Genomic DNA, 12,985 nt, shown 5'->3' with positions numbered 1-12,985 from the left:
CAAAAACTTATAATTCAGGGACTGCACACAATATCCCCTCCTGAGGCAGGATTCCCCCCAACCCCCAATTCAGACAGTATTCACCTAATCCATCTCAGATGGAGGCAATACAGCTGCAGGGTCAGAGCACCTGTTAGATGGGAAATGCATCCCTGTAGCTGACATAAACTGGACACACTTGACAAAAATCTTCAGCCATAGTTAGTTCCTCTTAATCGCATGGAAATATATCCTAAACCAGAGGTAGACACTCTGACTCCCCCTAAATGCTCTGAACTATAGCAGCCAAAACTATCCAGAGAGCACCATTACCCTGTAATTGGTCCAAATATATATGGTATTTCAACACATATTTTGTGATGTACATTTAATAGATATCTATTAAATAAACTATAAAGTGGGTGTGAGGGGAGAGGAGATTCATGCAGTTAGGTGGGAACCAATGGAAAGTTTTAAAACTAGAACACTAACAAAACAAAAAAAATCGAAGAAGATGTGTGCCCCTCCCTTTCTCTCCAAACAAACCCACTATTTCTCAGAGGAAGCTAAATTACTCAGGATGTATTGAAGAAATGCATTACCTGCACTGATTAGCATCTTTGTAAGAATTGGAGAACCCAATCCTGCTGCCAAGTGAAGGGGTGTATTTCCAGCAGATGTCTGAGCATTCACATCAGCCCCCAGCTTGTAAAACAAAAGATACAGAGTGAATGGGAGATAAAAGCCAACCTTTCCCATCTGTGCAAAAGGATTTTAAATCCCAAGAGTCTACAAGTGTCAAAGTAGATGCAACATATAGGACCTTGAAAACTCATGTCTTGTACATATAAGAAAATTTCTGCTTTCACAGTGTCTACCATAATCTTTCCCAATAGGATTTCAGCTCTCACCACCTCCAGCCAGCATTGATGACAGACAATAATCCAACATAACCAGAGAGTAGCAGACTGGAAAAGGCTGTGCTAATAGTTAACAGCCTGTCTCACAAATGCCAGTTTATTTCCTTTACCTCATTTTAATATCTGCAATACCGAATGAAACCAAAATAATCATTCCTAAAAGCTTAATAAGTATACTTCTTTAATAAATACAAATGGTGCAATCAAATGGAAACCTACTGAAAGGGCAAATAAGTCTAACATGCATAATTAAAACTACATAAATTACAAAATTTTGTTCTACACTTGTTTCCATCCTCAGTAGCTGAGCAATCTTCAGCAAACAGCAAGCCTGTCAAATTGGTAAAACAATCTTAGGTCAGAACTGATTAAAAGCACTGTCTTAGGAATGAGGATGGAGTCAGGGTGGCAAAGTGGAAACACCTTTCTATTAATCCTTCCTGGTATTTTAAAAAAAATATTTATTAGTTATTTTGCTTTATTTCACTGGATCTGAAATATATATAAAAATAAATAGTTTTACACTTTACTGCATAAGAAAATACAATGGGAAGAAGGAAATCTGCAGATTTCAGATAGTTTCATATAGTTAGCTTTTATCCTTTGCTGATGTCAGCTCTACGAGATAGTCTAGATCAAGAAACAGACACCATGTAGGCCTACTACTACTGATATTAGAATTACTATAGTAACAGAATCTTCCAAGACTGAATATGCTTCCCTTCTTCCCACCTTTATCTTCATGTGAATTAGGGGGGCACCTGGTTTCATAAATCTCTATCTTGGTATGGGCTTAAGCCATGTTTATGTGATCTTTGCCTTGGCTGATCCCTCTCTCCATCAAGATCATCCTCTATACTATCTGCAGCTGGCTGTTATTTTATCTACACAGATAAAATATAGTTTTACACTTTACTGCATAAGAAAATACAATGGGAAGAAGAAAAAAACAACAGAAAGTGAACTCTGGTGTGCAGATATTAAACTGTCCAAGTAACAAAAAATCAACTTCAGAAGAGAAATGTTGATGATGTAAGTAATAATCCCAATATTAACAGTTAAAAGAAACTTTTTTTGAATATTTGGCCACTTGTTAGACAAATACAATGTGCTGGAATGGGATATGCAAAGTGAGAGTAGCAGCAAAATTCTCCACCTTCTGCTATGAGGAAATAAAGAGTCCCAGGGCTCTCCAGATACAATAGTTCCTTCCCTTGAGGCAGCTGCACTCAGCACAAAAGGCTGCCAGGAAGAAACCCTTAAAAATGGCAGCATTACTTTAGTTTTAGGACTTTGGTGGGGAACAGATCACATTTTAGTCATATTTATGCAGAAATACTGAAAATTTACAAACTTTTAAGTACTATTTTAAGTTGCCTTGCTTTCCATCCCCTTAAGCTAGTCCATAAATATATCAATCAAGGGATTGCTGTATGCCAATGATGTAGCAAATTTTGTCCTTAACCCTGTTGGCCTTAAAAGAGCTTTGCATTCACTGCTTTCTTAGTGCAAAGGAGAAATTAATAATAAATGTTGCCAAAACCAAGATACCTTCTCTAAACATTCAAACCAATGAATCTGGCAGTTATGCAAACACACCATTGAGTAGGCTAAAACTTTAAACTATTTAGGAATGGCTTTCCAAGCTTCTGAAAGCCAAAATGCTGACCTGATTTTATTATTTATATTGTTATTTTTATCACTATGCCTTTGAATCAGTCTTGACTCCTAGCAACTGCTGGACTAGTCCCTCCAGTTTTTTTGAAAGTGGTTTGCAAATGCCTTCTTCCTAGGGCTGAGAGTGATTGGTCCAAAATCCCAGGTGGGAACTATAGAACTCAGTCTCCCACTTTCAAGCCTAGCACCTTTAAACCTCTACAGGTAGTCCTTGCTTAACAACCCTAACCCAGCAGCACAGCATGAAGCTGCAGCCATCGTAGCCACCACAGCCTAGCAGCACGATGTGAAGGGCCAGGCTGGGGAAGCATGAAGCCTTAGCCGCCCAAGCCCAGCAGCAGGGCGTGAAGCTCGAGCCACCCTAACCCAGCACAGCCCAGCAGCGTGAAGCCCCAGCTGCAGCCATCGTCACTGCCCTGACTTCAAGGCCCCTGCCGCCCTGCACTCCACCTCCCCAGCTGACCTTCACCATCTTCTTGCTCCCTCTGCTGACAAGGTGTGCCCAGCCTGGCCCTTTGCGAGGCAGTTGCTGGCCACACAAGGCCTTCTTCCTCACAAGGAAACTGCCACGCACAATCTCAGGAACAAGGCCTCACAGTGCCAGCAGCTGCCTCATGAAGGGCCAGGCTGAGGACACTTCATCAGCAGTGAGTGCAAAAAGACAGCAAAGGTTAGCTGGGGGCGGCAGAGCCAGCAAAACACAGGGCAACCAAAAGGGCAAAGGTGAGAGGTAGATGGGGGGGGAGTTGAAGCGCCCCTACAGTCGTAAGTGTGGGCAGGCTGCCAAGAGCCTGAATCTTGATTACTTGACTCCAGGGGCACTGCAAGGGCCATAACTTTGGGGACCAGGCGTAATTACCATTTGTTCATTGCCCTGTAACTTTGAACGATTGCTGAACGAATGGTCATTAAGCGAGGACTATCTGTATATCAAACTGGCTATATATCAAAATGCACAGAAATCAGCCTGTTATCCAAGCTTAGCATTTTGCTCTAAGTGCATAGTTTATACCTCCTGCAATTATTTGCAGCTAAAGCCCAAACTGTACAGAGCTCAACTAGGACTTTATAATAACATAATTATAATTATAATTCTAGACAGAGTGCAAACCAAGTATCTAAGAAATATTTTCCAGGCTACCTATGGTGTTCCAAACATGATCCACTGGGAGTATCCTTATGAAAAAAACTTTAGACAAAGAGGGTCAGTTGGAATCTGCTGATCACTCCCAGATGTATTTATAAACTATTTTCTGATTTCAAACCAGCCCCTTATCTATACAGTATCAACTGTCAACCCTTAAATTTAGAAGAGCTCTAACTCCAGCCCATTTTAATGCACTCTCCATAGCAGGTTTGGAGGGGGAATGTAAGAACATTCCCTTTCCATCACAGTGCTGCCTTATGGCATGGATGCCATAGAAAATATGATCTATATTCTTCTTTATTGACAATTCTACAGGGTGGATAGTTAAAGATATAAAGTCCTAGTTGAGCTCTGTACAGTTTGGGCTTTAGCTGCAAATAACTGCAGGAAGTATAAACTATGCACTTTGACCAAAATGCTAAGCTTGGGTAACTCAGGCTGATTTCTGTGCATTTTGATATATAGCCAGTTTGATCCACAGGTAGTCCTCGCTTAATGACCATTCATTCAGCAATTGTTCGAAGTTACAGGGCAATGAACGAATGGTAGTTACACCTGGTCCCCAAAGTTATGGCCTTTGCAGTGCCCCCGTGGTCACATTAGTAATTCCAAACTCATGTTCACTTGATCACCACTCTTTTATCCAAATTTCCAGGGCACTCTGATAGGTTTTATTTATACTACTTACTAGGCAACAAAGATAGCCTTCCCAAAATGTAGCAAAATTCTCCTACATCTTGTGTAAACTCTGCCCATAGATGGATAGTAATAGTTGGTGATGTAGTTTAGGTGCTTACTTGATTATTTCATGGTTCATGACCACTTTAAAGTAATTCATGCATTCATAGCCATTTGAGCTAAAGACTGACAAAGACCACGTCCATAAATTTGCATTCTATTGATTTATTTCAGCTCTTTAACCTGTTAGTTTTATTGCTATTACTTTTTATATACACTATATTATAGTGGGAGCTTATATTATAGTTCCTATATTTTCAATATTAGTATTAAATTTTGACTTACAGATTTTAGTGATAACTTGCATTAGCAAGTTTTATTTTAGCTATTATTCCATAGTTAATAATCTTACAATTAAAATTGTAAGTTATAAGATCTTGTAACTTGTGTTAGCAGGTTTTATTTTTTGCTATTATTCCATAGTTTTTATATATTAACATTTATAGCACATACTTTTTACTGCACTGTATTACAGTGTAGCTTCCATAATGTTAACATTTTAATATAACTGTAATTTTATACCTTGTGTTAATAATTCTAAATTTTACTTATTTTTCCACAGGTAGGCTTCCACAATAACATGTTTGTAATTCGTCACTGAACGTTATCTTATGCTGGTCAATGGCTGAAAAATTATTACTGATATATGCTAGGAAGAAAAATAAACAAAATCTGGAAGTAAAAGAGAGGCATCCCTTGGATACATTTCAAAAAGATTTTAATTTTCATGGCTATATTAACTCCCTAACTTGTGTAGCAGACTTTCCCATTAAAACTGGAAGGAATATAAAGATCAAAATAAGCTTCTGCTCCAGGCTCCTCTCTCCATTGATTGGCTTCATGAGGATAATTTGCCCTGTTAATGATTTCAGAGGTCTCATCACACTTATACTAAGACTCTTCTATTCTCTTCTAAAGGGTAGACTACAAAACATAAAGGTGGAATTGCTTGGAGTTTTAATGGGGAGGTCTGTAACAAAACATGAAGAATTAGGAGAGAAGTAGTCTTATCTATTCTTCCAGGCCATGGAAGAAGACTGGGAAGCAAAAGAAAAATGTTGCATGTTATAACTGGCTACACAAATGGTATCAACAGGCAACCTCCCTAAAGTAAAGATTTCAGGTAAAGACTCGTATACCATTGAAGGAAAGTAAAAATTAAATAGGTCTATTACATTTCTGTAATAGCTCCTTTTATTTCTATGATTCTATAAAATGCTGCAACTGCACAAGGAAAACACTACTGGGAAGTTTTGCATACTTTTTGGAAACTCTGCAGCTAGGGCTGCAGCAGTGCAGTTATGTCTTTACTTGATAATTATACTTTTGAGCAAGAACTGTGGGAGGGATTCCATTTATGTGTAGCCTTTTTAATGCTAAATAAAATTAAATTTTCACCATATTTCAGTCTCACAAAAATTTTATGTCTCAATCCTGTGCATAAAATTACTTTGGAAGAACTTCCAAGAGGCAGTTTGTTTCCATTACTCAATTTTTTTCCAATAAAATTGTAATGTGAAATGTAAGTGAAGTTCAATTTGACTATAAATTATATATAAAAGTGCCTGCATTAACTTTTGTTGAAATTCACAATTCTCTATTAACTGTGACAGGTTTAATATAAATTATTTTAGGGGTGTTACTTAGCTTGTAATCCTAAGACCTCTTTTCTAGAAGTGGGCTTTACTTCTGTGTAAAATAACAAAATCACGTCCAAATTGTCTTTGAAAATATAAGCTGTCTTGCAGTGGGACTGCAAGACCCTGAATTCTTTCAACACTGACTAACCCCATCCCCCTACTGAACCCATTTCTATAACTTTCAAAAACCTTACATTTCAAGTCACTTTTTGACATGTCAAGTGTGCCTATGGACCCAAAAAGCGTGATGACCTTTACTTTAGATATTGGCTAGTTCTTGGCCTTCTTCTAAATTTCTTTTTCTCAGCCTCATGACTACTGTAATATTTCTCTTTCCACTTTCTTTTTTATCCTAAATATTGGACCATTCTCTCAAATTTGTATTGTCTCTCTCTTGGGAAGTTATGAGTTTAGGCTTGTATTCCCCCTTGTTGGCTTGTGTTATTCTTTCCATAAAAACTGAGATGGCATCACTGCTCCAGTCATGCTCTTTCTGACCCACAAGCTCTGAGGAAGCACTGTGTGGAGGCTGAACTTGGCAGACAGAACTATGCCCAAGATACGCTTGTGAACTATGTCTAAACCTTATCAATCATAGGGCATTCGCCCTGCAAATCGTAAATCACTGTCATCAATGTGTAGTGGGACATTGAGAAGGAAGGCCAGCCCAAAAGACTTTATCTAAGACTCTGGAAAGCTGCTGGTCAGAAGATAATACTTGGCCAAGTTGAACAAGCTCTCTTAAATTGATATAAAGAACTTAATATATATGTTCAACAAGATCAAGTTCCTTTATCTGTACAATACGGGGACTAAACTCACATACAATCCTTTATTTATTTCCTTCTTCTCAAGACTAAACCGTAAATGTTCAAGAGGGAACATAAAGAGTCAAGAAACCCTGTGTAAACCGTTAGTGCATTCTCTCCTTTCCCAGGATTACAAAATAGCAACTATGATCTCTACCTTGTTCCTGGGTGAAGGATCACTTGTTTATAGTGATCTTCCAGTACAGGTTGTCCTCACTTAACGACCATTTGTTTAACGACAGTTTGAAGTTATGACAGCCTCAGAAAAAGTGCTTTACTACCTGTACTCACACTTATGACCATTGCAGTCAAATCACGCCCGCAGCCACATGATCACGATTCGCTACCTTTTTTACAACGGTCCTAAAGTGAATCACTGTGGTCATTAAGTGAATCATGGTCATTAAGCAAATCACATGGTTAAGCGAATTCCAGCAAAAAAGTCCACTGGGGAAGCTGGATTCACTCAATGACCATGTGATTCACTTAACAACCACAGTGATTCGCTTTACAACCATAGTGATTTATGACCAGATTGGGTCTGGTCATGTGGCAATTTGCTTAACAACCACCCCACTTAATGATGAATTTTCCAATCCCTATTGTGGTCGTTAAGTGAGGACTACCTGTACTATAACAGAACAGTTATCTATTGCAGAATAAAATGCTCTCACGCCCCATCAATAGCCTCACCCCCACTCACCTTCTTCATCAAACATATAGCCATGTTAATGTTATCCATTTCAACAGCTAGATGTAAAGGTGTCCGTCCACTCTGCCGTTCTGCTGCATTCACATTCGCTCCTTTCTCAACCAGCAACTCAAGACAGGCTGGTTTTGTGCACTTCACAGCAAGATGCACAGGGAAAAGGCCTGAAGCAACAGTAGTAATTGTAATTGTACAATGAGACTACAGCTCTTGCAGCAGGACTGGGAGGCTCATCCTACAACCCCAAACCAGGGCTGAAGCACCAATTATAATAGAGGATTGAATAATATTCTCACCTCCTCCTCCTCCTCCTTTCTGCCTCTCACAGCCACCTCTCCTTCAACACCTAATTTGATTCCAATGGCCGTGTGACAAGAGACCCAGGTTTCTTACAATTCCCATATTACTCACCAAAATAGTTAGGTATCTCAAGAAGAGAGTGAGTCTGGGAACCCAAGTGGCAGAGGAGAGTCTTCAACATCTCTTCGTCATCCAAATGCACAGCCAAATGCACAACTGAGTTGCCATAGCGATCCAGCAAAGTTGGGTCTGCTCCAGCCTGAAGTAAGAAACCAGCCACCCTGGGCTGATGAGTGATCACAGCCAGGTGTAATGGTGTCTAAGAAAAGAGAGGACAGGATTAAGTTCCATCAAAAGAACAGAGCAGAATTCTACTTATATTTGCTCAACTACAAAATGTACGCACAACCCAGGAATCAAATTACACAGAGAGCTGTACTTATGTTCAAGTGAATGCCAGTACATCTTCCTATCAGATCTACTCCAGAATCCATGCTATGTACACACACCCCTCTCTCACTACTGTGAGGGAGTAAAGTTGGGGTTGGTGTCTGTGCTTGGGAAAAGTAGCTGCAGCCAGGCAGAAATGCTTCTCACCCCATTTCCCTAACTCAAACATTACTGACAAGCATCCAAGCCAGTGTTCCAGCTGCCTGTGATAATTGAGCCACACGCTGGCATTTTCAAGGACGTGCCAACATCCAGGAGCAGCCTGACCCCAAACCCAGGCTCTTAGCTTAGAAAAGCAAATGCCAAGACAGAGTGGAGTGAGTATGTAGGAGAAAAGGAGACAAGAAAATAGCAAGCATGCGAAGAAGTGGGAGGCGATGTCTGGAGACTGACAGTTATTACATCCAGATAAGAGGACTATCAGTCAACTACCAGGACGAATATGGAAAGCATATCCTGGTTGGTTTCCTGCCTAGAGAGCTCAGCCAGAGTGCTCAAAAGCAACACTGCTTAAGAGTAGAGCTTGGACTGGAGCTGGACAGCAACTAGACAAGGAACAACCACACTGAGGCAGCACCTCATCCCAACTAGTGCAAGAGCTTTTGGAAAAAGGCAAAGGTTGTATGCTACTTTATAGACTTCGAGACTCTTGTTTGAACTGAGTATTAAAAACTGAGTATGAAGGACTGTCAGGATTTTCTTTCTCATGGGAAAGGATTCATCCCGTTATCTTTACAACAATAACAAATAATATTTTGACTACAGAGATCATGTGAAAAACACCTGTTATTGTGTGTTGTGTATTGTGCTATTTACTGCCACCTATTGGCATGTGTATGCTAGTTACCCAGTGGGGGTGGCATAGAGCTATAATACAAGGAGAGGAAAATGTTCAGCCTCTCTGAGTAGTTAGTTGTTTTACTGTTAGCCACTATGTAAGTTTTATGGGCTATGTAGTTGTAACAAAGTACCAAGTAGTGTACCTCTTCTCTAAGGGTTTGTAGCTAGAGATTTTGTTAAGCTTGTGTTGTTAATAAGTCTTGGATGCTACATTACATGAGAAGATGTGTTTTTCTTTATATTTTGTATGATATTTGCATTTTATGGAATTTTGCATTTTTATCAATAAACACCAGTTAGTATATATTTTCTGACTGGATTTCTTTGGGAAACAAGAAATGGACATTGCATTGTGTTTGCTTTCATGGCTAATATTTTCCTGGAGTTTTTGCTGCGCTCTGCACAAACAGAAGTGTTTGTGATTATCACTCTGCCCAACAAGGACTAAGTATTAAAGACATATTTACATGGCAATAGCAACTTGCAAGTCCTAAATGGGTGAGTGGTCCCAAAGCAATAGCCTGTTGTTGGGGAAGGTGTGTGCTGCAAGAAAGCACTGGATAAAGATTTGCTACACTGTGGTGTGTCCAGCCCTTGGAAAGCAAAGAACCCCCATAACCACAAATGGGCTACCATTGAATTTGAGACACTACCTATTATACCTGCTGCAGGTGATTGGTGATGTTGATGATCTGTTGATTAGGGATGCTTACAGCCACTTGGACCAGCTGCACAATCACAGCTGTCTGCTCATGAATAATAGCTAAGTGCAAAGGCCTGTGGGGGGAAAAACATGGATTTAAAAACAAGGAGATGTAGCTCCTAATTGTGATAGCAATGCTAGTCAACAAACAGAAGTGAGAATGTGAGAGCCCTGCATCTTCCAACTTGCCAAAAAACTGTGGCTGGCATCTTCAGAGGTAAAAGTGGTCTGCTCTGTAGCATACTTCATGGCAGCTGCCAGCCAATGGAGCAGAAACTGACTGAACTCATGTTTGTAACAGAACTAATCTCTAACTGGACCAAGCTATCAGAATTCTGGAAAGCCAGTTCCTGGTTGATTCTTCAACTAGGTGAATTTGTAAGTGGTCTGATTTAAAGAAGTTCCAAAGGAGCAAATTTTTTATTGATCTTTCTTTGAACACACTGCTGCTTATTATTTTTCAGGTGAGACTGCTATAGATTCCATATGGTGTTGGTTAATTAAGGGCTGTTTTATTTTGGTGTGATGTAAAGCTGGAAACCAGGCTCTATTAACCTTCAGAGAGACTTCTACAAAACGTAGTTATTAACACTCAATTAAAAGAACATGAAAGATAGTCAGCTAGAACTGCTTGAAAAATCCATGGTAGCACTGCTACATAATGGGCACAAAATTCATTTTAAAGACACACAAATGCTAACAATCATGTCAAATCATCATGCACAACTACACAGAAGGCTACTGAGATTTATAAACATCCCAATAATTTTCACAAGAGGGGAGAGAGTTATATACCATCCATAGAACATTTTATACCAATTTTTCCTCAGGTTATGACTTGGTGTAAATTTTATTGATTTTTTTCCAAATATCTTCCCATTGTTCCAATGTTATTAGTTTTTAAAATGTTGCATCCATTTTATCATGCAGTGTTTTATTTGTTCTGTCTCTGTATTATATTTCAGTAACAATTTACAGTCATGTGAAAAAGTAAGTACATCTCATGTAAAGCTTTTTTTTCTTTTTTTAACATATATGGACATATTAATATTTCATCATTCTATATAAAGATAAAGGTGATATAATTGAACAAAAACTATGAAAATGGACTTTGCAATCATTTATTCAACATAAAATTAACAGATATTCCATTTCCTTCTATGAAAAAAGTACTCTAATACCTGACATGGCCCCCTTTAGCAGAAACAACCTCACATAGGTGTTTCTTATAGCTGTCTACCAGCCTCTGACATAAACCGGAATTCTTTCAGCTGTGTGATGTTTGAGGGCTTTCTTGAATGCACAGCTGTTTCAAATCATCCCACAACATCTTGATGGAATTCAGATATGGGCTTTGACTTGGCCGTTCCAGAACCCTCCATTTCTTTTCTTTTCTTTTCTTTTTTTTTTTGAGCTATTCATTGGTGTATTTACTGGAACGTTCAGGGTAGTTGTCATATTGCAAGGTCCACTTTTAGTTAAGCTTCAATCTTCTCGCAAATGGTGTCACATTATCCTCAAGCACCCTCTGGTACAATTTTTAGTGGATTTTATGATGGTGAGCTGCTCAGTCCCAGATGCAGCAAAGCAGCCCAAACCCTAACATTTCCACCACCATGATTTACAGTTGGTATCAGGTTCCTCTGGTGAAATGCTGTCTATGGTTTTTGCCAAACATGTCTGTGGTCAAATAACTCTATCTCTGCCTTGTTTGTCCAGAGCACACTGTTCCAGAAGTCCTGGTCTTTGCCTAAATGTTTTATGAGCAAACTTTAGTCTTATTGATGTTCTTTTGTCCTGGCACCCCATGTAGATCTAATTTATGCAGCTTCTTTCTGATTCATGCACTTTGACATCAATAGTGGCGAGAGTTACCTGTAGGTCATGTGATGAAATTCTGAAGTTCTTAGAGACTTCTTTCAGCATCTTGCATCTGCTCTCAGGATGAACTTGCTGGGACAGCCTGGCCTGAGCAAGCTGGCTGTTGTTTGAAATCTTCTCTGCTGTAGTTGATCTTCCAGATGTCCAGTTGTTTGGTGATCTTTTTAAATCCCTCCCCACACTCAGAGGCATCTATAACCTTCTTTCTGATGGCCTCAGAGAGCTCTTTCGATCTAGGCATGGTAATACCACACACTTCAACAATAAAGAGCAAATCAAACTGAATGTCTGAAGTTTCAGTAAGACACGTTACTCCTAGATCCTCTCTAAGGATGTTCTAATCATTTGAACTTGATCTGGTGCACCGATTCTAATTTTAGCCATCTGAGGCTGTGATAAATGTAGATGTGTAGTACTTGCTTTTTCCACATATGAAATGTGCAATTATGTTTATTTAAATTACACCAAGGAGTACAAAATGTAAATGGTGCATGGTATCTATTATATCCTCTTTATCAATATTGTTGAAATGAATATCAAATATCTGTATGTTGAAATATGTTTAAAAAGTCAAAAATTTCAATGGGGTGTGCTTAATTTTTTCACAAGACTGTATAAATCTATCCTTTAAGTGATCTAGGTTCTGTATAAATGTGTAAGTTGTTGAACTTAGCAGTGCTTTCAAATTTTCAACAAACTTTGTCTTTTAGTATATCCTTTCAAATCCTTGTCTTCCTCTGTTTCTTTATACCATAGATGAAGTCCATTAGCTAAGTCTGCTCCTTCTATGCTTGGTATTCTGCTGTTAGGAAATTTCATCCATTTTGTTATCCATGACAGACAGCTTTCCATAAAATATAGTCTAAGACTGGGGAAAACTAGTCTACCTCTCTCTTGTGTCTTGCAAACTGAAGCTTCCAGATACTTTTCAAGGGCAGTTCCATGTAGACTCCATTACAGTAGTCAAGATAGGAGGTGACTAGGGCGTGGATGACTGTGAGCAGGGCCTATTGGTCCAGGAAAGGGTGTAACTGGCACACTATCCAGACTTTTTGTCTTTCTTATCAATAATTAAGTCTGGGGTGTTGTGTGGCATGTGCTTGTCTGTTTGAATTCTAAAGTCCCAGAGCACTTTACCTTCTTCATTTTCTGTTACTTTGTCTGTTTTGTGGTCCCACCAGTTCTTGCTTGC

At 39.1% G+C, this 12,985-nt stretch overlaps 1 protein-coding gene across 5 annotated transcripts in view; it reads right to left on the bottom strand.

The window, feature by feature from the left end:
* Window positions 1-12,985, bottom strand: part of NFKB2 (nuclear factor kappa B subunit 2) — a 52,489-nt gene that overhangs the window by 6,527 nt on the left and 32,977 nt on the right. For all 5 annotated transcript variants that reach the window (XM_088144258.1, XM_088144261.1, XM_088144260.1 and 2 more), the window contains 4 exons: window positions 9,872-9,986; window positions 8,031-8,238; window positions 7,614-7,783; window positions 582-684 (listed from right to left, as the gene is read on the bottom strand). In XM_088144258.1, coding sequence (XP_088000384.1) covers window positions 582-684; window positions 7,614-7,783; window positions 8,031-8,238; window positions 9,872-9,986 — 596 coding nt within the window. The remainder of the gene's footprint in view (window positions 1-581; window positions 685-7,613; window positions 7,784-8,030; window positions 8,239-9,871; window positions 9,987-12,985) is intronic.

This window comes from Python bivittatus, unplaced genomic scaffold (genome assembly GCF_059951505.1).
Source record: "Python bivittatus isolate LINGU-HERP-01145 unplaced genomic scaffold, Pbiv_v1 ctg000400_np1212, whole genome shotgun sequence".
NCBI lineage: Eukaryota > Metazoa > Chordata > Lepidosauria > Squamata > Pythonidae > Python > Python bivittatus.
Note: the sequence above shows the minus strand (reverse complement) of the source record. Positions and strands in the feature narration are given on the sequence as shown.